We start from the raw sequence: 25,036 nt of genomic DNA, 5'->3' as shown, positions 1-25,036 counted from the left end.
GAGAGAGTTGCAGTGTGGGATGAGGAGGATGTGCCAGGTGAGGGCTCTGCAGTGCCAGTGGCAGCCTTTCACCATTGGCCAAGAGTGAGAGGATTCTGAGGATGCTGGAGAGCTGGGGAGGGCTGAGCAGAGGAACCAGCCTCAGAGAAAGTGCTGATGATTGCAGATGTGCTGGGTGCAGCCTGAATATATTAGTAGATATGGATGTGAAGAGGGGTGGCCAACAAAATGAGCTTTGGGTGGCAAGTGCAACAACTGGCATCAACCAGAGGAGATGCCTCCCTCACAGGCACAAAGTGCTCAAAGACAAACCCCAGTGGTGAGCTCTCCTGTGAATCTATCAGCAGTGCAAACCATGTTTGCATTTCAAAGTGAGTGTCTTCTCTTTGACTTCTGTGTTTGCAGCCCTGAGCAGCTCAGGGAAAGTCACACCGTGGTGGTTGTGGGTTTCTTCATCTCCTGCTGCATGTCTTTGTTGAGGCAAAAGGGATGTTTAATAGTCACTGGGTCAGGGAAATGAGTTCTCTTCTGCACAGTCTCATACATTTCTCCAGGTTTCTGTTCCTAAGTGTGTAAGGATAAGCTGACTGCTCTGTGTTACATGCAAAGAGCACTCCTGCACACATTATATGCACTCCTCCCAGTTTGGTGCCAGCAGGGAACTTGCTGAAGGGACACTCCATCCCTTCATCCAGATTGTTGATGAAGATGTTGAATCAGCCTGGCCCCAAAACCAATCCCTGTTGAACCCCACCAGCCACCAGCCTCCAACCAGACTCAGTGCCATTGATCACTCTGCTCTGGGCTCTGCATTCCCCCAGTCCCCTGCCCTGCCTGTGCCTGAGCTCACCTCAGGGACATGGGACCTGCTGGGCAGCACTTTGGGGGACAATTGTCTCCAAGTACACTCCAGGGCCAGGCTGATGGCAAGAGATGCAACCAAACCCTTCTCCCCTCATCCCCAAGGGGGTGCAATGGTTTCCTTGCTGCAGAGCTCAGCTCCCTAGGCAAGCTGCCTGCAATCATGCAGGAAAAATGACCTAAAAGGGTTAGTGGAATATTTCATTAGCAGAAGCTTCTCACCTTTTTTTCTCTACTGAATGGAAATGAAAGCCCAGTTTGTCCTTTTCTTCTTTACTCTCTTTTTTTTTTCCCCTTTTGGCAAGCATGTGGGGTGTTTTCAAGCTGGCTGCCTGTGCAGGAGGAGGACAGATGGGATGTGTCTGGATGTGCATATTCATAGTCCTATCTCTAAGTAGAAATGCAAGCTGATGTCCAATTTTTAACTGCTGTCAGGTCAGGACTGTGGGCACTGGGCATTGGGCTGCTCTGGGGTTTCTGGGATGCCCAGTTCACAGCTGAATGGGTCCAGTTTCACAGAGGTGGGGACAACAGCAGCAAGACATTGGAAGCAGAGCCTATTTTTTAGGTGAAATAAATAGCCATGGGATTTGTTTCTCCAGCTCTGTTCCATCCAACCAGCTGGGTGAGTTGCTGCTGTTTGCCTGACAGCTTCCAGCTGCAGCTGCTGCATGGTCAGAGCTGGGTGGGTACCTCTGCTGGGACAATTTCTGGCCTTTCCCTATTATAAAGTGCAAAGGAATCGTTAGAAGTGCTGTACTAAGGCAAAAAAAAAGCTTCATCAGCTATGCAGGGTGGTTGTTGGGTTTAATAAGTGGCTGGGATACTAATTTATCTCCCTTATTTTCATCATTAATATATGGCTTGTAAAATGTGGCTTGCACTGCTGCTTCTCCCTCCTGCTCATGCCCCACGCTCCTGAGCAAATGGGTTCATTGTGGGAGTGAAATGTACAGCCTGTTGGCTAATAAAAGCCAATATTGGCTTATAAAATAACATCCCACATTCTTAATCACTTGAGAAGAGAGAAATTCCTGAGTCTGGCCCGGGTATGGGAGCTCTTGATTCAACAGTGCCTTTAAACACAGTCGTCCCTCCACAAAGCCCCAGCACGGGCTGGTGCTTTTAAGCAAGAAAAAGATCCTCTGCAGAAGCAGGCAAGTAAACAGCAGAGTGTGCCTGCCCCCAGAAATGGCCCTTGAGGGTAAAGTGAAGATTTGCCTGTCCTGGTAATCGATTAATGAAATAATTGACTAACTGACTGATGGAGCGGGGGGAGCGCTGGGATGCTCACGAGTGGCCACGTGCCAGAAGGTGTGGACTTGTGTCAAAGGCAGAGATTAACTCCTGGGGTTGAGGTTTCCACACAATCCCAGCATGGTGAGGGTGGGAAGGGCCCTGCAGAGCTCATCCAACCCCCTGCTCAAGCAGGTTCCCCTGGCTCAGGGGCACAGGAACGTGTCCAGGTGGGGTTGGAAACCTCCTGAGAAGGAGCCTCCACACCCTCCCTGGGCAGCCTGGGCCAGGGCTCCCCCACCTCAGCACCAAAGGACTTGCTCCTCCTGTGCCAGGGGAACTGTTTGTGTCCCAGCTGATGCCCATCAGCCCTTGTCCACTTGACCACTGGTCACCACAGAACCAAGTGTAGCCCCATCCTCTCCACACCTGCCCCTTAGGTGCTTGATCCTCCTTCCCTTGTGAGCCTGACTCCAGGCTCTCCCTAAGACAGGCTGACAGGAACCCCACTGACAGCCCCTGCCCTCTGTCCCCTCCTTCTTCCCAGCCTTTTTCCCTTAACAGTGCCCAGGTGGAGGCTTCCCAAATAGACCTCTGCATCCCCAAAAGCCCCTCAGTGCTGGGCACACCTGGCTGCCTCCTGCTCACTGAGCAAACCAAGCTTTCAGGGCAGCAGGAGAGAGCCTGGTCTGGACCCCAAGATCCTCATTCATTGGGGTGGGCTCTCATGGATCACTTTGGTACTTGTAGTGACCCCATGCCAACCCTGGCCAGTCTGTTCCCTTTCCTAATCTCATAACCTCCATCTCTGCTACTGCTGCTTTCAAGTCCATCTCATCCTGTTTTGTCTTCTCTGTGCTGCTTTAATGATTCCATTGATGAAGAGCATTTATTCCATTAATAAACACTTTTTTCTCCCCCCTACAAAGAGACCTTCACTGTGTGTATCTGTAGAGTTGTCTTGTGTCTTCCCCTGGTTTTCTCCTGTTAAACTTTCCTGTCTGCTCCTGAAATTTGTCATTTTGGTCACTAAGTTGTTCCTTTCCAGAGGGCACAATCCTTCCATGCCTTGCTCCTAGTAAGGGTGAGAAACCTCCTTGGTGCTGCTCCAGCCCCAGACAGCACCAGGATCCTCCATTGTTTGGAGATCTCTGGGACAAAGTGGCTCAGTTATCTGAGGGAACCCTTTCTGTGCCCATTTGTTCCTTTTATCTGTCATTACATGTTCTGTCCATCAGCATCTCCAAGTCTCATGTGATTTCAGCCCATTTCTTTGTGCTAGAGGCAGGGATGGGCAGGAGAGGTCTGGAGCTGCTGGTCTGGGGCTTTTTCCCTGTGGCTCAGCTCCCTCTGCCCATCCTCTGCTGCTTCTTTACCTCCCTGCCTGTTTAGCTGTCCTCTCTCTACCTTATTTGTTAACTTTAAACATTACCTTGAGCCCTTCTCTACTTTCCAGGTCCATTTCTGGGGTGAGTTCAGTGTCCCAGGCTTGACTGGGAGCTTGCCAACATCCTCCTGCAAACAGTGCACTCACCCTCCCTGTTGCTACAGCCAAGGAGAATTGAAAAGCACTTTGGTTTTTGTTTGTTTTGTTTTTGTTTTCCTTTTCCCCTGCTGATTTCAGCCCGAGGGATCCCAGAGACCACTCCCAGCTTCATGTATCCCTACGGGACCTCCAGCAGTCAGATGGTGCTCCGAGGGGTGGATCTCTTGCTGGAGTGCATTGCCTCAGGAGTGTATGTATCACTGGGGGAGATGGGAGAGGGGGGTCCCCAGCACTCCTCTGGGACCAAGATGCTGAATCACCAGTGGAAATACCTCTAGATAGGAAAAGGGATCTCATCTTTTTAACTGCTGTTAACTCAGAGAAGCAGGTGGCACAGAGTCATGGAGTCATTTGGGTTGGAGAAGCCCCTGAAGCTGCTGCAGTGCCAGCCCTGCCCTCACCCTGCCCAGCCCAGCACTGACCCACAGCCCTCAGCACCTCTGCCCTGGGATCCCTCCAGGGCTGGGCATTCCCCCAGCTCCCTGGGCAGCCTGGCACAGGGGCTGACACCCCTCTCAGGGAAACAGTTCTGCCTCAGCTCCAAGCTCAACCTCCCCTGGGGCAACTGCAGCCCATTTCCCCTTGTCCTGTCACTTGTTAATTGGAAGAAGTGTCTTCAGGCACTTGCTGTCCAAGAGGAATTCCCCACTGCTTTTTCCTTACTATTGGCAAATCTCCTGGGTGCTCCTTACCACAGCATATCATAAACTGTGGGTGAGGACATCTGTGGCCACTGAATCATAGAATAGTGGGGGTTGGAAGGGACCTTTAGAGCTCATCCAGTCCAACCCCCCTGCAGAAGCAGCTCCCACCCACATCAGGTTGCAGAGGAACGTGTTCAGGCAGGTCTTGAAGACCTCCAAGGAAGGAGACTCAGGGTCAGCCTTTGGCAGTGCCAGCACAGCCCCTCTGCATCCCCAAGCAGGATGATGCTCAGGATGCTGGTTTTGGGGCAGGAAGGAGAGTGGCTCAGCAGTTGGATCAGCCCTGGGTGGATGGTTCCCAAAGGCAGGATTAACAGCTGTATTCATAGGAGCAACTTTCTCATCTTGCAAAAGGATTTACCTCCTACCCTCTTCTTAGACCAGCACCAGACATCATGTGGTACAAGAAAGGAGGAGAGCTCCCAGCAGGCAAAACCAAGCTGGAGAACTTTAACAAGGCTCTTCGTATCTCCAACGTGTCTGAGGAGGACTCTGGGGAGTATTTCTGCCTGGCCTCCAACAAGATGGGCAGCATCCGCCACACGATCTCGGTGAGAGTGAAGGGTACGTCACCTTTACCTCACATCTTCAATGCCTTCACCCCCAGGAGCTGTGGGAGGAGTGTGCACAGGAGCAGGATGGAAGGGAATGCTCTGACTTGTTGGAAGGGGCTTTCTATGGGGGCTTCTCTCTGTGCTGTATCCAGTGATACTTGCTGCTTGGCCAAAGTGACCTAAAAGCAGTGAGAGATGTGACCTCAGCTGGTGGAACTCAGCAGAGCTTTGCTGGTAGAAGTGGTTGTGGTTTCATGTGGTCAAAGATGAGGGAGGAAGAGGACTCTTGACCCTCACTGCACCCAGGGAAGCCCAGCCCAGCCCAGGGGTGTTTTCATGCCTTAGTTCAGCACTGTGCAGGTAGGGAGGGGATTTTGGATGAGGCACTACAGCTGTGTTTATAATGGGTGCATTGGTGTGTTTTAAAGCTGCTCCATACTGGTTGGATGAACCTCAAAACCTCATTCTGGCTCCTGGTGAGGATGGCAGGTTGGTGTGTCGAGCCAATGGGAACCCCAAGCCTGCAATACAGTGGCTGGTGAACGGAGAGCCCATAGAAGGTGAGCAAGGAATCCCTGAATCCCTGAATGATGGGGGTTGGAAGGGCCCTACAGAGCTGCTCCAGCCCCAGCCCCTGCTCAAGCAGCTTCCCCTGGCTCAGGGGGCACAGGAACGTGTCCAGGTGGGGTTGGAAACCTCCTGAGAAGGAGCCTCCACACCCTCCCTGGGCAGCCTGGGCCAGGGCTCCCTCACCTCAGCACCAAAGGACTTTCTCCTCCTGTGCCAGGGGAACTTATGTACCAGCTGGTGTCCATCACCTCTTGTCCTGGCACTGGGCACCACAGAAACAAGTGTGGCTCCATCCTCCTGACACCCACCCTTTAGATGTTGCTGAGTGCTGATGAGCTCCCCCCTCAGGCTTCTCTTCTCCAGGCTGAACAGCCCCAGGTCCCACAGCCTTTCCTCACAAGGAAGATGCTCCATCCCCTCAGCATCTTGGTGGCCCTGCACTGGCCTCTCTCCAGCAGTTCCCTGTCCCTCTGCAGCTGGGGAGCCCAGAACTGGCCCCAGGACTCCAGATAAGGCCTCAGCAGGGCAGAGGAGGGGTGGAGAACAGGAAGAATCTGTACCTCCTTCACTAAAGAAACCAGCCAGGGATCTCACAGCTGAGCAGAGAGCCAGAGCTGCTGTGGGGCTGCCAGGCACCACGCTGTGTAGTGTGTGTGAGCTCTGGCACCTCAGCACATCCACCACCCGCCCTTCTCAGACCAACTGAGTTGTGTCTTTGCTGACTGGGGAGGTCACATAGCACCATCTGCTTTGATCTGAGCTGGGATGGATCACAAGGATCCTGAGAGTCTTGGGAATGTTTGTTCACAGTTGAATGTAAAGAGTGCTCTCTGTTTTGAAGCTTCACCCCCTAACCCAAGCCGAGAGGTGGCTGGAGACACCATAGTGTTCCGAGACACCCAGATTGGCAGCAGTGCTGTGTACCAGTGCAATGCCTCCAACGAGCACGGCTACCTCCTCGCCAACGCCTTTGTCAGCGTCCTGGGTAAGCACCTGTGGCAGCCTATACTCAAGTTTTCTCTGCCAGAGTCCTCTATTTGCTTCCTCCTTTGCTGTTACATACCCTGAGGCTGATGCACTGAGCTGTGTGACCTCTGCAAAATGGGCTTTGGAGCAGATGTCTATTGCCCTGGGTCTGCAAAGCCAAGGCAAGGCTGAGCAGGGCATGCTGGCACTGAGCTGGTTCGTGCAGCAAAGCTGGAAAGGGGAGGTGAGAGGGAATGGAGAAGCTCTACTGAGTGTTGCACATACCAGCAAGGATGAGTGAACAAAAGAGAAGGGCTGGGAAGGGAGCAGCAGTTGCTTTTCTTCCCCAGTGTCTGTGACTGTTGCTGTTTGCAGATGTGCCCCCACGAATCCTGGCCCCTCGCAATCAGCTCATCAAGGTGATACAAAACAACAGGACCCGACTGGACTGCCCCTTCTTTGGCTCCCCCATCCCCACCCTGAGATGGTAAGAGCTGCAGCACATCCCCTGCCAGTCCCCAGGGGTGGGAAGGGGAGGTCTCCTGCTCTTTCTTCCCTTACAATAGCACTCTGTGGTGTTGTGAGGTTTAAGAACGGCCAGGGGAACACGCTGGATGGAGGAAACTACAAGGCACACGAGAATGGGAGCTTGGAGATGAGCATGGCTCGGAAGGAGGACCAGGGCATCTACACTTGTGTGGCTACCAACATCCTGGGGAAAGCAGAGGCTCAGGTTCGCCTGGAGGTCAAAGGTAGGGGCACAAAGGGCTCAGATCAAAATGGTCTCTTGGAAACTTGCAGCAGGAAGAATACTTTAGGGTCAGGGAGGGTTGGTTGTGTGCTCCAGTCTGTCAGCAGGACAGGCACTACCTCATCTGGAGCTGGAATCAAGGAAATGGTAGTGATTCCTTTGTGATGTTTGGGAAAACAACTGAAAGCTGTGGATTCATGGAAGCCATGGCAGGGCTTGGTGTGAATCCTGAGCTGTGAGATGCCATAAGCAATGCAAAGAGAAATGCAGAGTGTTCCTCAGGCTTAACTGATGGCAATACGTCTTCTGAGTCAGGTTTGCACTGGGGCTCTCCCTGTTGAGCAGAACTGATGGCTGACTCTGAAAAAGGGGTGTTTTTTAAAGGCTCAGCATGAATTAATGGCTGATGAAATGAATTCATTTGTAGTGGAGGCAGTTCAGCGTAGCGAGCTGCACAAACACTTGACGTGAGTGCTTGTCCTTTCCAAGTAACACCTCTCTTCACTGAGTTCCTGAGCTGAGAGGCAGCAGTTTGGTGCCTCACTCTTCCTCTCTGGCTTTGTGCAGACCCAACCAGGATTGTGAGAGGGCCAGAAGATCAGGTGGTGAAGAGGGGCTCCATGCCTCGCCTCCACTGCCGAATCAAGCACGACCCTACGCTGAAACTCACCGTCACCTGGCTGAAGGATGATGCACCCCTCTACATTGGAAACAGGTCTGTGCTTGTTACATGGCTCTTCTCTCCCACGAGGGTCAGACTTCTTACAGGATGTTTCAGCCAGGGATAATATGGATGAACATTCCTAGAGTCATTTTGGTTGGAGAAGACCTTTAAGATCATCAGGTTCACCCACTGCCAAGCCCAGCACTAAGCCATGACCCTCAGCACCTCATCTATGCATCTTTTCATCTCTTGAGCATGAGAGTTGAGTTCCCCACCTTGGCAACATGAGCTGTTCTTGATCCTTCTAATGTTCCCATCTCCTTCCAGCAGACACAGTCCATGAACACTGACTTCTCAGTAAGCAAGACTTTTGTCTATGGGTTTTCTTTACAGCTATTTTAGGACATCTTGATAAAATGGGTGGGTTAATAACAAACTGCTTCCAAATGGATGTTTCTTATCAGTGAGTGGTACAGTTGTAATTTCCTTTCCTTAGCTGACTCCCTTCCCATGAAGTGAGATCTGATCTCAGGACATGAGCCAGTCACAGGTCAGGCTGTTCTCAAAGTGTGATGATTCCAGATACATCCCAGAGCACATCTGCTGATTCCTTAGGAAATGAAGCTTCCAAGAATAACTCAACACATCCTTAGCTGATAAAAACCTTTGAGCAGAGACATTCTTTGGGCTTTTATATGTATTTGATCAGTTAGACCTCAGTCCTGGCTAATGTGCTTGGGCACAGTTGAGTAATGATTGTTTTCATCATCAAGGGTTGAACTAGGTGATCCCTAAAGGTCCCTTCCAACCCCTACCATTGTATGATTCTATGATCCCTTCAAGGATGAAGAAAGAAGATGATGGCCTGACAATATTTGGCGTGGCTGAAAAGGACCAAGGGGATTACACCTGTGTAGCGAGCACGGAGCTGGACAAGGACTCAGCTAAAGCCTACCTCACTGTGCTAGGTAAAGCTGTCCTCTGATGCAGGCCTAAGGGGGTTATTTTTAATACAAGGTCAGGCTGAAAGGGTGATGTGGGATCACAGAATTGTCCTCTGAAGCAGAGATGCTCAGGGAGATGCTGGCAGAGCAGCTGTGTTCCGTTGCTGCAGGGCTCAGCAAGGACGTGCTGCCTGCTCTCAGGCTCAGAGGTTGGAGCTGAATTGGAGTAGAAGACAACTTGCATGCAAGACCAAAAATAAAAAGGAGGAGTTATTGAATACAGCTAAAAATATCCAACCATGCACACTGAGGCTCTGTGAGAACAGTCCTGAGTTTGCAAGTGAATGTAACCGTGTGTCAGGGTGCTGAGGGACACTGGAAAGCGAGGGGCGAGCTGCTGGCCCTGCAGGTCCCCTTTTCAGTGCAGGAGTGACAATCCCAGACCCATTCCCTACACCCATCTGTGTGCAAAACACAGAGTCATCAACCCCTACTCTTGGCCACCCCAGATCTTGCTAAGGTGCTGTATTCACAGGGGTTCCCCAACCCACTGGTGCCACAGCACCGACCTGCTGTGCCCTGCAGAAGTCAGAGTGCAGTATGAATCCCATATCCCTGATAATTTGACTGAGCTTCATTGATTTCCCTTCCTTCTCCCCTAATAGCCAATTAACTCCATAGCAGGCTGATACTTCCCCTGTGCTTTGTACTTGAAGTATGAATCAAAGCATGTCTGGAGGGCTCTGGGGGATGGACTGTGGTCCCCAGGCAGGATGGGATGGGATCCTTCTGAAACCTGTAACTCTATGTGCAACTTTGTTTTTGCCAGGTGCTCCTTTGGCCACCCAAGCTTAATGACTAAACTAACACTGTTAACAACCAATGTCTTACCTTGCAGCTGTCCCTGCTAACCGTTTGAGAGACTTACCAAAAGGTAATCATCACTAATTCACTGGCCTTGGTTTACTTTTGTTTTGCCTGGCCAATAACACCAGCAGAAACTCAAGGTGTGGCAGCTGATAAAGCTGGGAGCTGATGCTTCCAAATCCTGCCCAAGTTGGCCTTGAATACCCATCCAGATGGGCTGTACCAAGGTCTTGCACCACACCATTTCGTGTGCCACAGTGTCAGTTCCTGAGTGCAAGGATCATTTTACCCACTCCTGGAAATGGTGAGCACTGATGGGAGGACAAAAACCCCCATCCCACTGAATCCCTTGACCTTCACCTGGAAAGAAGTTGTTGCTGTTGCTGCTGTGGCAGCTGGTTCTGTGCAACCATGTGGGCTGGGAGCAGATAAAGCAACGTGCTCAGAGCATTTCTGACAAGTGTGTGTTGTCATTGAGGTTTTGTGTCCTTTCTGGTCTATTTATTTGCCTGTCTGTTTTCAGACAGCAAGTGTAGTTTGTTGTGAGATTAGATCTCCCCCCTGCTAAGCCCATCAGCTTCCCATCAGCTGTACAGGGAGCAGATTGGGTTTCAAGGCAAGGCACAATTAGTACATGAGCACGTTTGTGTTTGAGGAACTGCCTTGGTCCCTCCAAGAGCTGCAGGATGTGAATCGAGCCACAGAGCACTTGTCCCCCATGGGCTTGGGCTAAGATGGTCAGGGCTTCCCCTTCTCCCTGGAGAAGTGATGGGAACTGGGGGTCCCAGCTCCTGGGACAGTCCCAGCCTAATTTGTCTCGTTGCTTGGCCAACAGAACGACCCGACCGGCCCCGTGACCTGGAGCTCACAGACCTGGCTGAGAGGAGCGTGCGGCTCACCTGGATTCCTGGCGATGACAACAACAGCCCCATCACAGGTCAGCAGCCTGACCCTCTGCTCTGCACCCCTTCTGCTGTCTTCTGCACAGGGGAGGGAAAACTTTCCACACAATCCCTACAGAGCTCATCCAGCCCCAGCCCCTGCTCCAGCAGGTTCCCCTGGCTCAGGGCACAGGAACGTGTCCAGTGGGGTTGGAAACCTCCTGAGAAGGAGCCTCCACACTCTCCCTGGGCAGCCTGGGCCAGGGCTCCCTCCCCTCAGCACCAAAGGACTTGCTCCTCCTGTGCCAGTGGCACTGTGTTCCAGCTGATGCCCATCACCCCTTGTCCACTTGACACAACAAATTCATTTGCATCTCGTCTGTTCTCCTTTAAAAAAGAATCACAGAATCCCAGCATGGTGGGGGCTGGAAAGGACCTTGAGAGATGATCCAGCCCAGCTCCTGCTACAGCAGGTTCCCCTGGCTCAGGGGGCACAGGAACGTGTCCAGCTGGGGTTGGGAACCTCCTGAGAAGCCTCCACACCCTCCCTGGGCAGCCTGGGCCAGGGCTCCCTCCCCTCAGCACTGAAAGAGTTTTTCCTTATGTTTAAGGGGAATATTTTGTGTTCCAGCTTCATCCCATCACCCCTTGTCCTGCCACTGGGTGCCACAGAGCTTTTCCTTGTGAGCCAAACCTTGAACCCCACCTTCTCCATCCTCTCCCCCAGACTACATCGTCCAGTTTGAGGAGGATCGCTTCCAACCCGGCATGTGGCATAACCACTCCAGATACCCTGGCAGTGTCAACTCTGCTGTGCTGAGCCTCTCCCCTTATGTCAACTACCAGTTTCGGGTGATTGCAGTGAATGATGTGGGCAGCAGCCTGCCCAGTGTCCCCTCTGAGCGATACCAGACCAACGGGGCACGTGAGTACCATCACAGTCCCTCTTCCCACAGTGACTTGACGTTGGCCACCGCTCTCCATGTAGACCCTTCCCCTGTGGTGTGTGACCACAGCTCCTATAGGAGAACCAGATTTACACAGGGGAGGGAAGGAGCTGGTTGTGTGCTGGGGGTGTAGTTTTATTTCCCACCTCCTTAAGGCTGTGGCAAAACTCCAACAGAAAGATTTATGCAAAGGTCGCTCCAGCGGGATCTGCTGAAGGAAAGGCTGGGTTCACCTTACAGAGAAGCTTTCTAAAGGCAGCCTTTCATCCTTTCTGACCACAGGAAGCTCAGAAGCCTCTTGGAAAGTTAGACTCAAGCTGGCCACAAGCAAAAGGCATTTCATTCCCAAATTGCTAGTACATTGTGCACTGCTAGAGCTGGTCAGGAGCCCAGATCGATGCAGGACTCAAGTGCACCTCAGGCCACGACTGAGGCTCAGGTCTTCAGTTTGTGTGCCCAAGTGCTTTGTGCATTGTAGACCCCTTGGGAAAATCCCTATGAAGGATTCACAAGCAGCTTTCGTGGTTGTTGCTGGTTTCTCACTCTCGCCAGTGCAGAAATACTTGTGCAATATCTGCTGGCATCTAGCGTTGGCTTTTGACATTGCTCTGCTTGCTTCTCACTCTCTGCTCCTGGGCTTGCTGCACAATGGTTGTCTTTCAAAGATGTAGGACATTTTGGGTGAGAAGGGGAGAAAAAAAAGAGAAGAGGCTCCTAAATAAATGTCCTGGTTTCCAAGAGTGCTGAGAGTCTCGTGTGCCATTAACCTCAATGAGAACTGCTGGGAAAATCAGGCCATTAACTGCTGTCTGGGATGTGCTTTTTGGCTTGCACACTGAAGGGGGTTGTTTTTAACCACTCAAACGGTGGGTTTTCAACAGCATAAATGTGTTTCTTTTTCCTTTTCACTCCCATGTGAATTTCAGGTCCTGAAATTAACCCCACAGGAGTTCAAGGTGCAGGGACCCAAAAAAACAACATGGAGATAACGTGGACGGTGAGTTCTGTGATGCTTGACAGGCACCCAGCATCTTCCCACTGGGGAGAGAGAACTCAGCACCTCCAGTCCATGTGATGTACCACACAGAATCCCATAGCTCATCACAGCATCACAGACTCTTAAAGGTTAGAAGGGACCTGGAAAGATCACAGAGGAAGTAAAAACCACAAGATGCATCTATAAGAGAGAACCTAGAAGAAGATTAGGGTTCAAATCAGTAGTTTGTAACTACATAAGCCAGAGAAACAAAAGCTGGATCACAGAGGGAGGTTAGGGAGGATGCTCAGAGGCTGGCTCCTTAAGGAGGATGTAGGGCTTACAGAGCAGCTCTTGCTCTGCTCTGTGGACAGCAGGTGTCAGCCACAAACAAGCCAGAAACTGGAAGGGGGAGAGAAATTGCAGTGGGAGTATGGACTGGAGTGTAAGGATGTGGCTCTTGGTCCTGCCTTGGGACTGGAAGGCAAGGACTAGGTATGTCTGTCTCTGGGAACAAAAGCATTGACCTCCTTTGACATTCACTGATGGAGCCTGAAATAAGAACCAGCTACTGAACAGGACTTTTTGGAGCTCTGTGCCAGAGAAACACAGTTGCTCTTTCTCCTTCTCACTCTCTTTATCTGTTTTGGTCCATTCAAGCCTCTGAATGCAACTCAAGCTTATGGACCCAACCTCAGGTACATCGTGAGGTGGAGGCGAAGGGACCCTCGAGGGAGCTGGTACAACGAGACAGTGAAGACACCAAGGCACGTGGTCTGGAACACCCCCATCTACGTACCCTATGAGATCAAAGTGCAGGCAGAGAACGACTTTGGGAGAGCACCAGAGCCTGACACCTTCATTGGCTACTCAGGGGAAGATTGTGAGTACTTTCTCAGCCACACATTGTAAGTTTAACAGGGCAGGATCCCACCCAAGGTCAGTGGGTTGGCACCTGTGCCTGGGGCATGTTCATAGCACTGCTTGATAGGGCACCAAAAATCCAGCTCCAGGCATTAGAAGAAAAAAGCTTGAGCATTAGATTCTGTTCTGGGCTCTGCCTGTATGACCCAGGTCACTGAGCCTCTCCCTTGCTCTCCACAAGACCCAGGTCACTGAGCCTCTCCCTTGCTCTCTACAACACCCAGACAACACTTTGGGTGTGCAAGACAGTAAGATTTCCCTTTAAGATGAGCTCCAGCTGTGTTTCAACAAACCACATTCCATGTGGGCATCTGTAGGGTTCATTTCAGATGAGAGGTGATAGCAATGGCCAAAAATGGTTCATCCTGGGCTGGATTCTTGTGCTTCTTTGGGAAAGCCCCAGCTAAGCCTCAGCTTGGGCTCCTGTTTGCAACACACCATTGGCTCAACTTCTCTTTCTTTAAACCTCTCCATCACATCACACAGAACACTGGCCAGCTTGTTTTTAACTCCTTTCACCTTCTTTCTGGGCTACTGGTATCACCTCCTGTGGCTGCAGCACCCAAGACTCAACTACAATTATCCTTACCCTGTTTAGGACTGTTTGGTTTGCTGCCAACAGCTTTATTCTTGAAGGAATATGTCTTTCCTTGCATTGCAGCATGAGTGGGAGTCCCTGGCTGTGTGGCTTTAGCATTACCAAGAAGGTAGATGAGCCAGCTGACCATCCATGGCTTGAAGTCAAGGGAGCACAAGCAGGGCAAGAGCAGTTGCATGAAAATCTGCAGCTTTGCTGCTGAGAGAGCACACCAACAGAGGAGACAGGGCAACAGGAAGGCAAATGGGCAGAAACAGTGGGGATCAGGGTAAGAGCTGAGCACTGGAAGCAAAGCTGGGCCTGGCTGAGAGGCTGGTGCTGCAGAAAGCTCCAGTAAGTCATCCCTGCCGTGTCTGAATTGCTCCCCAAGTAACTGCAGACCTCTACACACACACAGGAGGCAAAATACTCAACTGGATCAACAGTAGCTGTGGGCCAAGTTCAGATCAGTAGATGTGGAAGTAACAGGTAGTTTTGTAACTCTGGGCTGTGCTTCTGGCCAGGCAGCAGCAGCAGGAGGGGGCTGGAGCTGCCAGAACTCTTCACTAGGAGAGGGATGTGACCCTGCCTGGCTGCCAGTGGGGTCTCTTCCAGCAGTAGGTAGGAAGCCCTGTTATTAAATGGATCACAAATGATCTTGTGGCAGCTGTCTGAGTGAAATATGGGGGTTTCTCCCCCTTCTTTCCTGTGGAAGCACTGCTAAAAACCCAATACTCAGCACATGTCAGGGGGGATGTGAAGGGGATGGAGGTAAGTGAATCATGGGATCATTGCAGCTGGGAGAGACCTTTAGCTCATTGAATCCAGCCTTTGGCCCTGCCCTATCAACCACCAGCCCATTTCCCTCAGTACAAAGTGATGCTGTTCTGTGTGTTTGGAGGGTTGTAGGCTCTGCCCTCCTCAAATGAGAGGAGCCAGGAAGATGAGCTTGCTCCTGTCTCAGCAAGGTTAAAAGTCCTCAGGAACTGAACTGAAGGAGGGAGAAAAGGAGATGATTATCCCCATGACAGCACTGCCCATGGAAAACTCTGTCAAGGGTGAGGGGGGCAGAGGAGTGTCTGTCCATGTGTCTGGGCTCCAGGGGTGCCAGTGGGTGCCTAATGTACACTCTGCTCTATCCCTGAACGCTCAGATCCCAAAGCTGCACCTACGGATGTTAGGATAAGAGTGTTAAACAGCACTGCCATTGCTCTGACCTGGACCAGAGTGCACCTGGACACCATCCAGGGACAGCTCAAGGAGTACAGAGTGAGCAAAACCCAACTTCTTTGGCCCTGATTATTAATACAGCTAACCTTCTCACAAGCCAAGGTGGCCCTGGTGATGGAGCTGCCTGCGATGGGGATGACAGAAAACTCTCCTCAGGCCACTGTGACCCTTTTGCCATGGCTGGGGACAGACCACAGAGAATGAAGGGGCCTTGGTTTTGCTCTTTGTGGTGCCTGGATGGGGCTGGGGACATGTCTTGTTGCTCTGCCCAGGCTTGGTGCTGGGCTGATCTTCCCCAGTGCCTGGCTGCAGGATCTGAGGTGCTCACTTGTGCACACAGGGGTTGTCCTACCCATGCAGCAAGGTGGCTCTAGAGCTGCCTAGAACCATGGGCTGGCTGGCTCTGTGAAGGAATGGCCTCAGATGGATACAAACAGGCTGGTTTTTGTGTCATCCCCAAAGTACCTACATCATCTGTTAATGAGCAGCATCCCCTGCAAAGCCTAAACCCAGCGCTCTGTACTAACTCAGCACTAAAGCCAGCACGGATCCCCTCGTGGTTTGGGGTGTTTCTCTTTGAACACTGAACACTGCTGAGGTAAAATACTGCTGTTTATGTACAGACCCTGTTCAAAAAGAAGCACAAGCCTGCACAGAGCCCCTTCTATCAGAGTTTCAGCTGTTCCCAAGAGCACGTGTCCTGCAGACAGCTCCAGCATTTCAAACCCAACAATCCTCTGGGTACAAAGCTCCCTGTCTGCATTTTACTCTGCCTCTGCTCTGTCATTCTGGTCTTATTTGCTGAATGAATCTTATTTCTGCATGAAATAAGATTTAGTCAGGCTTTGGAAGGGGGAAGGCTTTCCAAGTCCAGGCTTTGTGCTTGGATGGGTTCCCACCTTCCCCTTGTGCAGGTAGAAAGGGAGAATCACTTGATGCCCTAATGCTTGGGAAGCAGGAACAGCTCTTTGTAGCCTGAGCTTAGTGGTTTTGCTCTGTGATCCTTTGGGAAGCACTTAACCCCATGCTCAGCCTCTTCCTTGGGTAACACCACTGACCTGGGAGCTGCTCTTTGGGAAGTCCAAGCTTTGTTAATGAAACAAACCCCCACAAGCCAACCGAAATGGGGGGGGGAGGAAAAAGCTTCACTTGCCATGCATGTTTCTTGAAGGCCTATTTCTGGAGAGACAGTAGCTTGCTGAAGAACCTGTGGGTCTCCAAAAAAAGGCAGCATGTGAGTTTTCCTGGAGACAGGAACCGGGGCATAGTGTCCCGGCTGTTCCCCTACAGCAACTACAAGCTGGAAATGGTTGTAACCAACGGCAGAGGAGATGGGCCACGCAGTGAGGTGAAGGAGTTCCCCACACCAGAAGGAGGTATGTTCCCAGAGGGGTTGTGCCAGAGCCCTCAGGCACCTGCTGGGAGAGGTGGGTGTAGAATCACAGGATGATTTTGGTTGTTGAAGCCCCTGAAGGTGTTGCAGTCCCAGCCCTGCCCTCAGCCTGCCCAGCCCAGCACTGACCCCTCAGCTCCACAGCTTTGGGATCCCTCCAGGGCTGGGCACTGCCCCAGCTCCCTGGGCAGCCTGGCACAGGGGCTCACACCCCTCTCAGGGAAACAGTTCTGCCTCAGCTCCAGCCTCAACCTCCCCTGGGCCAACTGCAGCCCATTGCCTCTTGTCCTGTCATTCATTGCTGGGGAGCAGAGCCCGACCCCCAGCTCCCTGCAGCCTCCTGGCAGGTCAGGTTGGGTGGTTCATGTTTGGGGGAATGGACCAGGGGCTGTGATGCTGCTGGGGAGGTGCATGAGAGGCAATTTTTAGCTGAGCCCAGGCAGCAGCTCTTGGGCAGCTTCACTGGCACCCAGCAGAGCTGTACACCTTCCTCACCCCAGGGCAGGTGACATCTCTGCTCTGCAGCTCACCTTCCTCACCCCAGGGTAGGTGACATCTCTGCTCTGCAGCTCAAGCTGACCACTGACACTGTCTCATCAACCTAAAAAAATGCCCTTGAGGTGCTTTGAGCACATCAGCAAGTAGCTCTGAGGCTGGAGCAGAGGGATGTTTGCAAAGCCTCTTCAGAGGCACAGCGTCCTGCCCTTGATTTGCTGCCTGACCTGCAAATGTCACCCAGCAGCTCCCTGTGAAATGGGAGTGAATGTGTTCATCTGGCAGCAAAATCTCTGTAAGACCTGAGTGTTTCTGTTCTCAGAGGATGTCACAGATACCTCAGCCAGGCTTTTAAGCCAAGAGCTCCTCGTTCTTCTGTTTAAAGAGCCTGTGTCAAGGATGAACTTGAGGTTTTCATTTCCTTGCTGTCACAGGAGCTATTTATAGACCCACTGATAACTTTTTGTTGGAGCTGCACTTTCAGGGCTGGCAATGAAGCTTCTTCTAGCACAGCTGGTTTTGGCACAGTACCTGACAAAAATGAAAGAGGAGAAAATGGTAGAGGCTGGAGCCAAATCCTGTCTCAACTAATGCAAAACACTGGGAGGGGTCTTCATCCCTCTCCTCCTCTTCATCCTGTTCCTGCTGCACAAGAGCAGCATCTCTCAGCCCTCTCTCTGGACTAACATTTTCCCAGGAGCTGTCACCATCTTCTAAGGATTTTCAACCCCTCAGCCATAATTAAGCTTGTTTACAGAGAGAGGACTCTGTTCCAGGAGGGGGGCTTTGCCATGGGGTGTGTTTTCATGGAGGCACTTACACATGTGCTGGAGGCACAGAGCCTTTGGGGTGGCTGAATGCCTTCCTTTGGGGTGGCTGTATCCCTTTGGGGTGGCTGAATGCCTTCCTTTGGGGTGGCTGAATGCCTTCCTTTGGGGTGGCTGTATCCCTTTGGGGTGGCTGAATGCCTTCCTTTGGGGTGGCTGTATCCCTTTGGGGTGGCTGTATCCCTTTGGGGTAGCTGTATCCCTTTGGGGTGGCTGAATGCCTTCCTTTGGGGTGGCTGTATGCCTTTGGGGTGGCTGAATGCCTTCCTTTGGGGTGGCTGTATCCCTTTGGGGTGGCTGTATGCCTTTGGGGTGGCTGAATGCCTTCCTTTGGGGTGGCTGAATGCCTTCCTTTGGGGTAGCTGTATCCCTTTGGGGTGGCTGAATGCCTTCCTTTGGGGTGGCTGTATCCCTTTGGGGTGGCTATATCCCTTTGGGGTGGCTGTATCCCTTTGGGGTGGATGAATGCCTTCCTTTGGGGTGACTATATCTCTTTGGGGTAGCTGTATCCCTTTGGGGTAACTGTATGACTTTTGGGGTAGCTATAACCCTTTTGAGGTAGCTATAACCCTTTTGAGGTAGCTGTATGCCTTCCTTTAGGGTAGCTGTATCCCTTTTGGGGTAACTATCCCTTTTAGGGTAGCTGTATCCCTTTGGGGTAGCTCTGTGCCTTCCCTTAGTGTAGCTACACACACACACGAGTGGCATTGACTGAAACAATTATAGTGGATTATACTCTTATCATAAGGAAACTGTGGATGCTTCTTTTCCTCTACCCCAAAGCTCTTTGATTGGCCAGATATTGGTGTCTGGGAGGCTGAATGGTGTTTTACAAACCTTCTGGTTAAAGGAAAAATCAATCCCTAATCTCTCAGAGGAGAGAGCCAAGTTCTTTCCCCTGTCAGGACACCAGAGTGATGGGTAAACCAGGAGAATGATCTCATTCCAGAACATACAATGCTTTCCTTCCTGTGCTAGCTTTGACTGAGCAGCCATACAAGCAGCCATTCCTCAGGGTAAGGAGCACTGTGAGCATGCACCAGCTCCCTGGTTACAGATGCTTTGCAATAAGAGAGGCTACTTATCATTTTTCCCTGGTCTAACAGAGAAATAGATGAGATGGAAATGCTGGGCTGGGTGGGGGGGCTGAAAATGAGCTCAGTGAAGTATGTGTGCAACACAGCAGTGGGACTTGAGCTGTGCCACAGCTCCTCTCCACAGCTGTAGCATCCTTTGTGGGGATGCCTCCTGAGCAGAGCACATGGGGCTGGGGCTGCATGCAGAGCTGCTCTGGTTCTTGCTCCCTGCACAAATGCTGCTGAAAGCCCTGGGCTGGCACATGGTTTATGCTACAGATTCTTGTTCAATTGCTTTCTGGCCTTGTGTGTGTGTGTTACCTGTGTGTGTGTGTGTTCTCTGTGTGCACTTAGGAGTGTCTCAAGTGTATCAGGCAGCCTGTGATGTAGACAGTATTGTAAGGTATGTTCTCTTGTCTGTTTTCTCTTCTTTCCCCCTCCCTTCCTGGCCCCATCCTCCTCCCAAGTGCCCAGCTCCCCCAGGTATTTAAGAATCCGACAGCCCAATCTGGAAGTCATCAACCTGGAGTGGGATCACCCAGAGCATCCCAATGGAGTCCTCACAGGATACAACCTTAGATATCAAGCCTGTACGTTCCCCATGTTGTTTTCCTAGTGCTAACAATTCAGTCAGTAACTATTTTGCTTGCTGCTAGTTACCTCCTCACCTGGTAGAGAAGGTTGTCTGTAGGGAACTGGAGGCTTTCAGCCCAAGGTGAGACGTGCTGGAGAGGAGTCCTGGAGCAGTGCAGGGCAGCCACAGTTAACCAGGGAGGGTGGTGGGTGCTCAGCAGCTCTCCACACTCAACCATTGATGGGAAATAAGTTTGCTTTTTGATTTAGAAAGACCTTTAAGTGCAGTCTGAGTAGTTGATGTGCTCACTGCAACACAAGCTCCCAGCTGTATGAGATGCTGCCTGGAGTGCAGCACACCCTGCACAGCCCAGCACGATGCCTGGGGCAGTACAGCCTCCTCTGAGACCCTGGCATTTGTGCTGTGCCCTTCCTTGAGCACCTGTACAAGCCTAATCCCCCCACTAGCCAATCCCCCAGCCAGGGAATCACCAGCCAAGGTGTGTGTCACAGCAGCAAGAGCTCTGAGCACATGTGGCCACTCCACAGCAGCTCAGTCCTGGGGAGGGCGAGGTGATGAGGTAGAGAGCACAACACCTGAAACAAGGTTGAAAGCCACCACCACCTGCCTTTCCTCCCTAGTTAATGGATCCAAAACTGGCAGAACCCTGGTAGAGAACTTCTCTCCCAACCAGACAAGGTTCACCCTGCAGAGGACAGACCCCATCTCCCGCTACCGCTTCTTCCTGCGCGCTCGGACCCAGGTGGGAGAAGGAGAGACCTTAGTGGAAGAGTCACCAGCCCTGCTGAATGAAGGTATGTGCAAGCAGCAACAGCTTCTGGCTTTGCTTGCAGGGTCAGGGAGGGGATGTGAGGGTAACTGTATGAGCCCAAAGCTGCAGGTTATAGGATCAAGGGGTTAGTAGAGCAATGGGTAGATGGGAATAAGCGGTGCACAGCTGTTGTCTACTGCAGAGGTGGAGAAAGGACTGGCCAGGAATGAACACTGAGGCAGGAGTCAGAGAATCATAGAATGGTGGAGGTTGGAAGGGACCTTTAGAGCTCATCCAGTCCAACCCCTTGGAGAAGCAGCTCCCACCTACATCAGGTCACACAGGAACGTGTCCAGGTGGGGCTTGAAGAGCTCCAAGAAGGAGCCTCCACACCCTCCCTGGGCAGCCTGGGCCAGGGCTCCCTCACCTCAGCACCAAAGGACTTGCTCCTCCTGTGCCAGTGGCACTGTTTGTGTTGCAGGTGATGCCCATCACCCCTTGTCCACTTGACACAACAAATTCATTTGCATCTTGTCTGTTCTCCTTTAAAAAAGAATCCCAGAGTCCCAGCATGGTGGGGGCTGGAAAGGACCTTGAGAGATGCTCCAGCCCAGCCCCTGCTACAGCAGGTTCCCCTGGCTCAGGGGGCACAGGAACGTGTCCAGGTGGGGTTGGAAACCTCCTGAGAAGGAGCCTCCACACCCTCCCTGGGCAGCCTGGGCCAGGGCTCCCTCCCCTCAGCACTGGAAGAGTTTTTCCTTATGTTTAAGGGGAATATTTTGTGTTCCAGCTTCATCCCATCAGCCCTTGTCCTGTTGCCACAGAAAAAAGGGATGTCCCAACCTCCTGACAGAGGTGACTGGGGGGGACTGTCCTGTGCTCCAGAGGCTCATCTTGCTGCCCCCTAAGTTGTTCCTGTGTTCCTCAGTTGTCCTGGAGCAGGAGTACATCTTGCTCTCCCCTTGCTAAAGGTGAAGCTCTGAGCTACCCCTCTGCAGTCTCTATATGAGCTAAAGGGGCAGATTGGGGTGCTTTTTGGTGGCTCAAAGAGGGTGCAGCAGCTGCATCTCCAGACATTACACCCCAGGCAGGAGCTGCCTCCCTGTCACCCCATAACCAGCAGCTGCCCTGACCCTCCCCAGAGCAAAGCCCCAACTCCCAGATTCATTAGATAAAATGCCCATTGTGGCACATTCATCAAACTAAGTGAAAGTTGCAGAGCCCTGAGGGAACTCAGGGAGACAAAAGCTGTCTCTATCCTTTCCTTAGCATTTGCTAAAAGACCCATGATTTGGTTAGGGCTCTGATTTAATGGGAGGGTTTGGCTCCTTTCCTCCATCTCCCCCTCCCCAACTAATGGCTCTGAGTAGGAAAAGTGATTCCTACTGATGACCCAGTGGAAATCAAATGCTTCCTGACACCTCTTAGGTGGGCTCCAGCATCTATAATTGACCTGGGGCTGCATATGGCTGTGGGGAAAAAAGAATCAGCTAAGTTAGTTACACTCTGGCAAATATGAGAGGGGGAATGGCAGAGCTTTAGAAAGGAGCTTTGCTGAAGGAACTGTCAGAGCACAGGGATATCAGATTGGAGTTGTCAGTGCTGCTAGTCAACAGCTGTAGCTGTTTCATATACATCCCAAAGCCAGCTGGATGAGTCCCTGTGTGCCCTGCTCTAGGTGGTGCTGCTCTGGCAGGGGGGTTGCACTGGATGAGCTTTGGAGGTCCCTTCCAGCCCTTGAGACTCAGTCTGTGATTTGCTTTCCTGGCTTTACCCTGTTCCACACTGGGAACAGCCACTGTTAGCACAGCATTTGATGTGATGCATCTGGGAGTTGGGGCTTTGCTCTGGGGTGGGGGGGTCAGCTGATGGTTATGGGGTGACAGGGAAGAAGGTCTTGCCTGGGGTTTAATAACAGCTAACTAAGAGCCAGCACCAAGTGGAGTTGTGTGTCACTCAGCTGCTGTGTGTCAGGGACAGCCCAGGCCAGTGTGACAAGGTAAGTTCCCTGCCTGCAGATGTTCCAAAGAGATGAGCTGCTGCTACTTGGCAAAGGGACAAAGCATTGGCCATTAAGCAGCAAGACAAACCAAACCCATGAGTTTACAGTGTGAACTTGCAGAAATATGGCAAAGTTTAACCTCCAAACACAGGCCCCTGAGGCCCAACACGACACGGTGAGTTCTGTCTGTGCCGGGCATTGAGCTCCATTAGAAGCTCTACATGTAAAGCTTTGGAATCTTCTCCTCTCCACCCCCAAGAAAGGAGATGAAGAAAATGAAAGCCAGCCATTCATTCAGAGGTTGTTTCCTGCTTGCCAGACCCATTCACCTGAGAAGTGTAACTGGGACACATCTGATGCTGTGTGCCAAGGGCGAGCGCTGATGCTGGAGCTGCAGCAGGAAAACTAAGGTGGAACTCAGTGTGTCCAACTGGTCCTTACTGGGATGAGATAGAAGCACTTGCTTAAGCACTGAAGCACCACTGGCATCTCTGCTTTGGGGCTGGTGTGTGTTTAACCACCCTTTCCATCTCCAAAGGGACATCCCTGTGCTCTCTGCCCTGTGCTCTGATGCACAGGAGGGTGATGGGTTGGAGCTAATGCATTTCTTTCCTCTCTCTCTCTCTCTCTGGTGTCTCTGCTGACTGTGTGCAAGTGGTCCTGAGTCTTTTGTTGGTGTGTTCTGGTTGGTTTATATATTCCTCTGTTTTCTCTTCCTTTCTCTTCTATGCTCTCCTCGTTTCCCCCTCTCTATCCTTGGTGCTGCCCTCTGAAGCCACTCCAACCCCAGGTATCGTACCAGCTGGAGGAGGTAACAGGCATGGGGCAAAGCTCACTCCACAGGCATGGGGCAAAGCTCACTCCACAGGCATGGGGCAAGGCTCACTCCAGCTTGCTGACTGTGCTGGCAATTAAGCATGCACTCCATTAACCCTTTCAATGGGAAAGTGAAGCAGCAGGGGTCTAAATTGGGCTTGTGAAAGGATGGCAGGTAAAAAAGAAGCCCCACAGGCTGGAGGGATAAGGGGAGACTCCCCAGGGAGGGGTCTGGAATGATCAAGTATCTAGGTATTAGATATTTACCAGCTCCCCCAGACACCAAATGACAACTAAACCCACCAAACACTGCAGCTGCTGCAGGCTGCACAAGTGAAAATGAGACAAGTTGCCCTATTAAAGGGGGTTTTTTTAATCTCAGGTCTGCACAACCCCTCTCCCCTTTCAAGCCTGAACATCCCTGCCCTGCAAAATACAACCTCCCAGCCCAGCCTGACACCTGGGCTCTGCCCTGCAGGATTTCCCCCTGCTTTTACCCCCCCAAGCCTGTGCTGATGGCTACTGGAGCAGCTGCCTGCCTTGGCCACCCACCTCCCCAGGGCTCCTTTAGGGCTGTCAGGGCTTTCCTACAGGAGCATCTTTTTGTTTCCAGGTGCCCATTGAAAGGGTTAAGGACAATGTTTGTGCCACAAGCTGTGCATGTGTGCATGGAGGCTAGTGCTGGCTTTGCCCTCGATTGCAAACTCCTTCAGCAGCGTTGAAGCAGAGAGAAACCTTTTCTTGTGATGTGGGGAGGTGGGGAGGGGGAACAGCAGAAGCTCTACCTGCTTCTAAGGAAACCCAAATCCCAGTGTCAACCCTGCAAAGTCCAAGGCATGAGCACAACTTCTGGTTGCCCAAAGCACACTCACCCCTTACAAAAGCTGCAGAAGTGTCTTCCCCATCCCTCCCTCCTCCCCAAGCCCCCTCCTTGAGCCACTGTTTCAGCAGCAGGGACAGCCCTGTGCCCAAGCTCTGAAGGGGGTTGGTGGCAGCACAAGGGAGTGCAGACTCCCCTGATGCTGCAGGGCTGGAGCAACAGCACTTGTCTGCCCAGCACCAAGGGCTCTGTAAGGGGTCCTGCTTTGCCTTTGCTGGATGTGGCCCTGGGGCTACTGAGGCTCCCCAGGGAGGGAACAGCTTCTTAGGGAAGGCTCTTTCCAAGTGGTACAAGTGCAGGACCTGCTCTCTGAACCTCTAGGCTTTGCTTTCCTACCTCATCCATGTTTCTCCTCCTTAGCTTTTGTTGCAGTGATGTCTCTCTACCCATTATTTGCAAGGGGGGTTGTTTTTCCTTCCTGAGTAGTTGCCAATCTTCCTCTCTTCCTATAAAATAAAGGGAGGGGGGGTAACACTGATCTGCTGTGCTTTGGGTGGTGGGAAACTGCAAACAGACATCACCTTTTGGCTTGAGGGATCTTCATCCTCTGAGCCTGGGAAGGCTGTTTTGCTGCTCCAGCTTGTCCTTCAGCCAGGATTTAGCTTACCCAGATTCTCTTTGTGGCTCACAATCACCTTCTCAAGTACTTCCCCACTTGCAATGGGTTTTACTGCTGAGCTTGGAAAACACAATGGGATCTCTTTATCCTTCCAGCATCAAGTCAATTCAGGCATGACTTCTCACACCATTGGCAGACAGGTTTATTGGTTGCTGTTTAAAGGGTCATTCTGCAACAACAGACTCTCCCACCCCTCTATTTCTCACCTTCTGCTAGGAGAAGTAGTCAAGAGTCCCAGCTGAAAGAAGCCTAAGAGTCAATAACTGGAGTGGTAGGTTGTTGAGTGCCAACTCAGCCGTGTTAGGCTCCAGCAGGACACACCACAAGACCCAGCACACATCCTTGTCTTGCTCTGGAGCTGGATGTCACATCTTGTTAGGACCA

At 51.8% G+C, this 25,036-nt stretch overlaps 1 protein-coding gene across 11 annotated transcripts in view; it reads left to right on the top strand.

Moving 5' to 3' along the window:
* Positions 1-25,036, top strand: part of NFASC (neurofascin) — a 99,421-nt gene that overhangs the window by 51,069 nt on the left and 23,316 nt on the right. For 6 of the 11 annotated variants that reach the window (XM_062013320.1, XM_062013315.1, XM_062013316.1 and 3 more), the window contains 18 exons: positions 3,722-3,833; positions 4,727-4,911; positions 5,330-5,461; positions 6,313-6,456; positions 6,813-6,924; positions 7,023-7,189; positions 7,756-7,903; positions 8,696-8,820; positions 9,695-9,730; positions 10,499-10,600; positions 11,272-11,469; positions 12,418-12,488; positions 13,128-13,350; positions 15,122-15,237; positions 16,370-16,574; positions 19,457-19,579; positions 20,205-20,378; positions 23,113-23,127. In XM_062013320.1, the coding sequence (XP_061869304.1) occupies positions 3,722-3,833; positions 4,727-4,911; positions 5,330-5,461; positions 6,313-6,456; positions 6,813-6,924; positions 7,023-7,189; positions 7,756-7,903; positions 8,696-8,820; positions 9,695-9,730; positions 10,499-10,600; positions 11,272-11,469; positions 12,418-12,488; positions 13,128-13,350; positions 15,122-15,237; positions 16,370-16,574; positions 19,457-19,579; positions 20,205-20,378; positions 23,113-23,127 (2,388 nt within the window). The remainder of the gene's footprint in view (positions 1-3,721; positions 3,834-4,726; positions 4,912-5,329; positions 5,462-6,312; positions 6,457-6,812; positions 6,925-7,022; positions 7,190-7,755; positions 7,904-8,695; positions 8,821-9,694; positions 9,731-10,498; positions 10,601-11,271; positions 11,470-12,417; positions 12,489-13,127; positions 13,351-15,121; positions 15,238-16,369; positions 16,575-19,456; positions 19,580-20,204; positions 20,379-23,112; positions 23,128-25,036) is intronic. The other 5 variants (XM_062013321.1, XM_062013319.1, XM_062013322.1 and 2 more) reach the window with 5 other exon arrangements.

Source organism: Colius striatus, chromosome 22 (genome assembly GCF_028858725.1).
Source record: "Colius striatus isolate bColStr4 chromosome 22, bColStr4.1.hap1, whole genome shotgun sequence".
Taxonomy (NCBI): Eukaryota; Metazoa; Chordata; class Aves; order Coliiformes; family Coliidae; genus Colius; species Colius striatus.
This window is presented reverse-complemented; position numbering and strand designations above follow the sequence as displayed.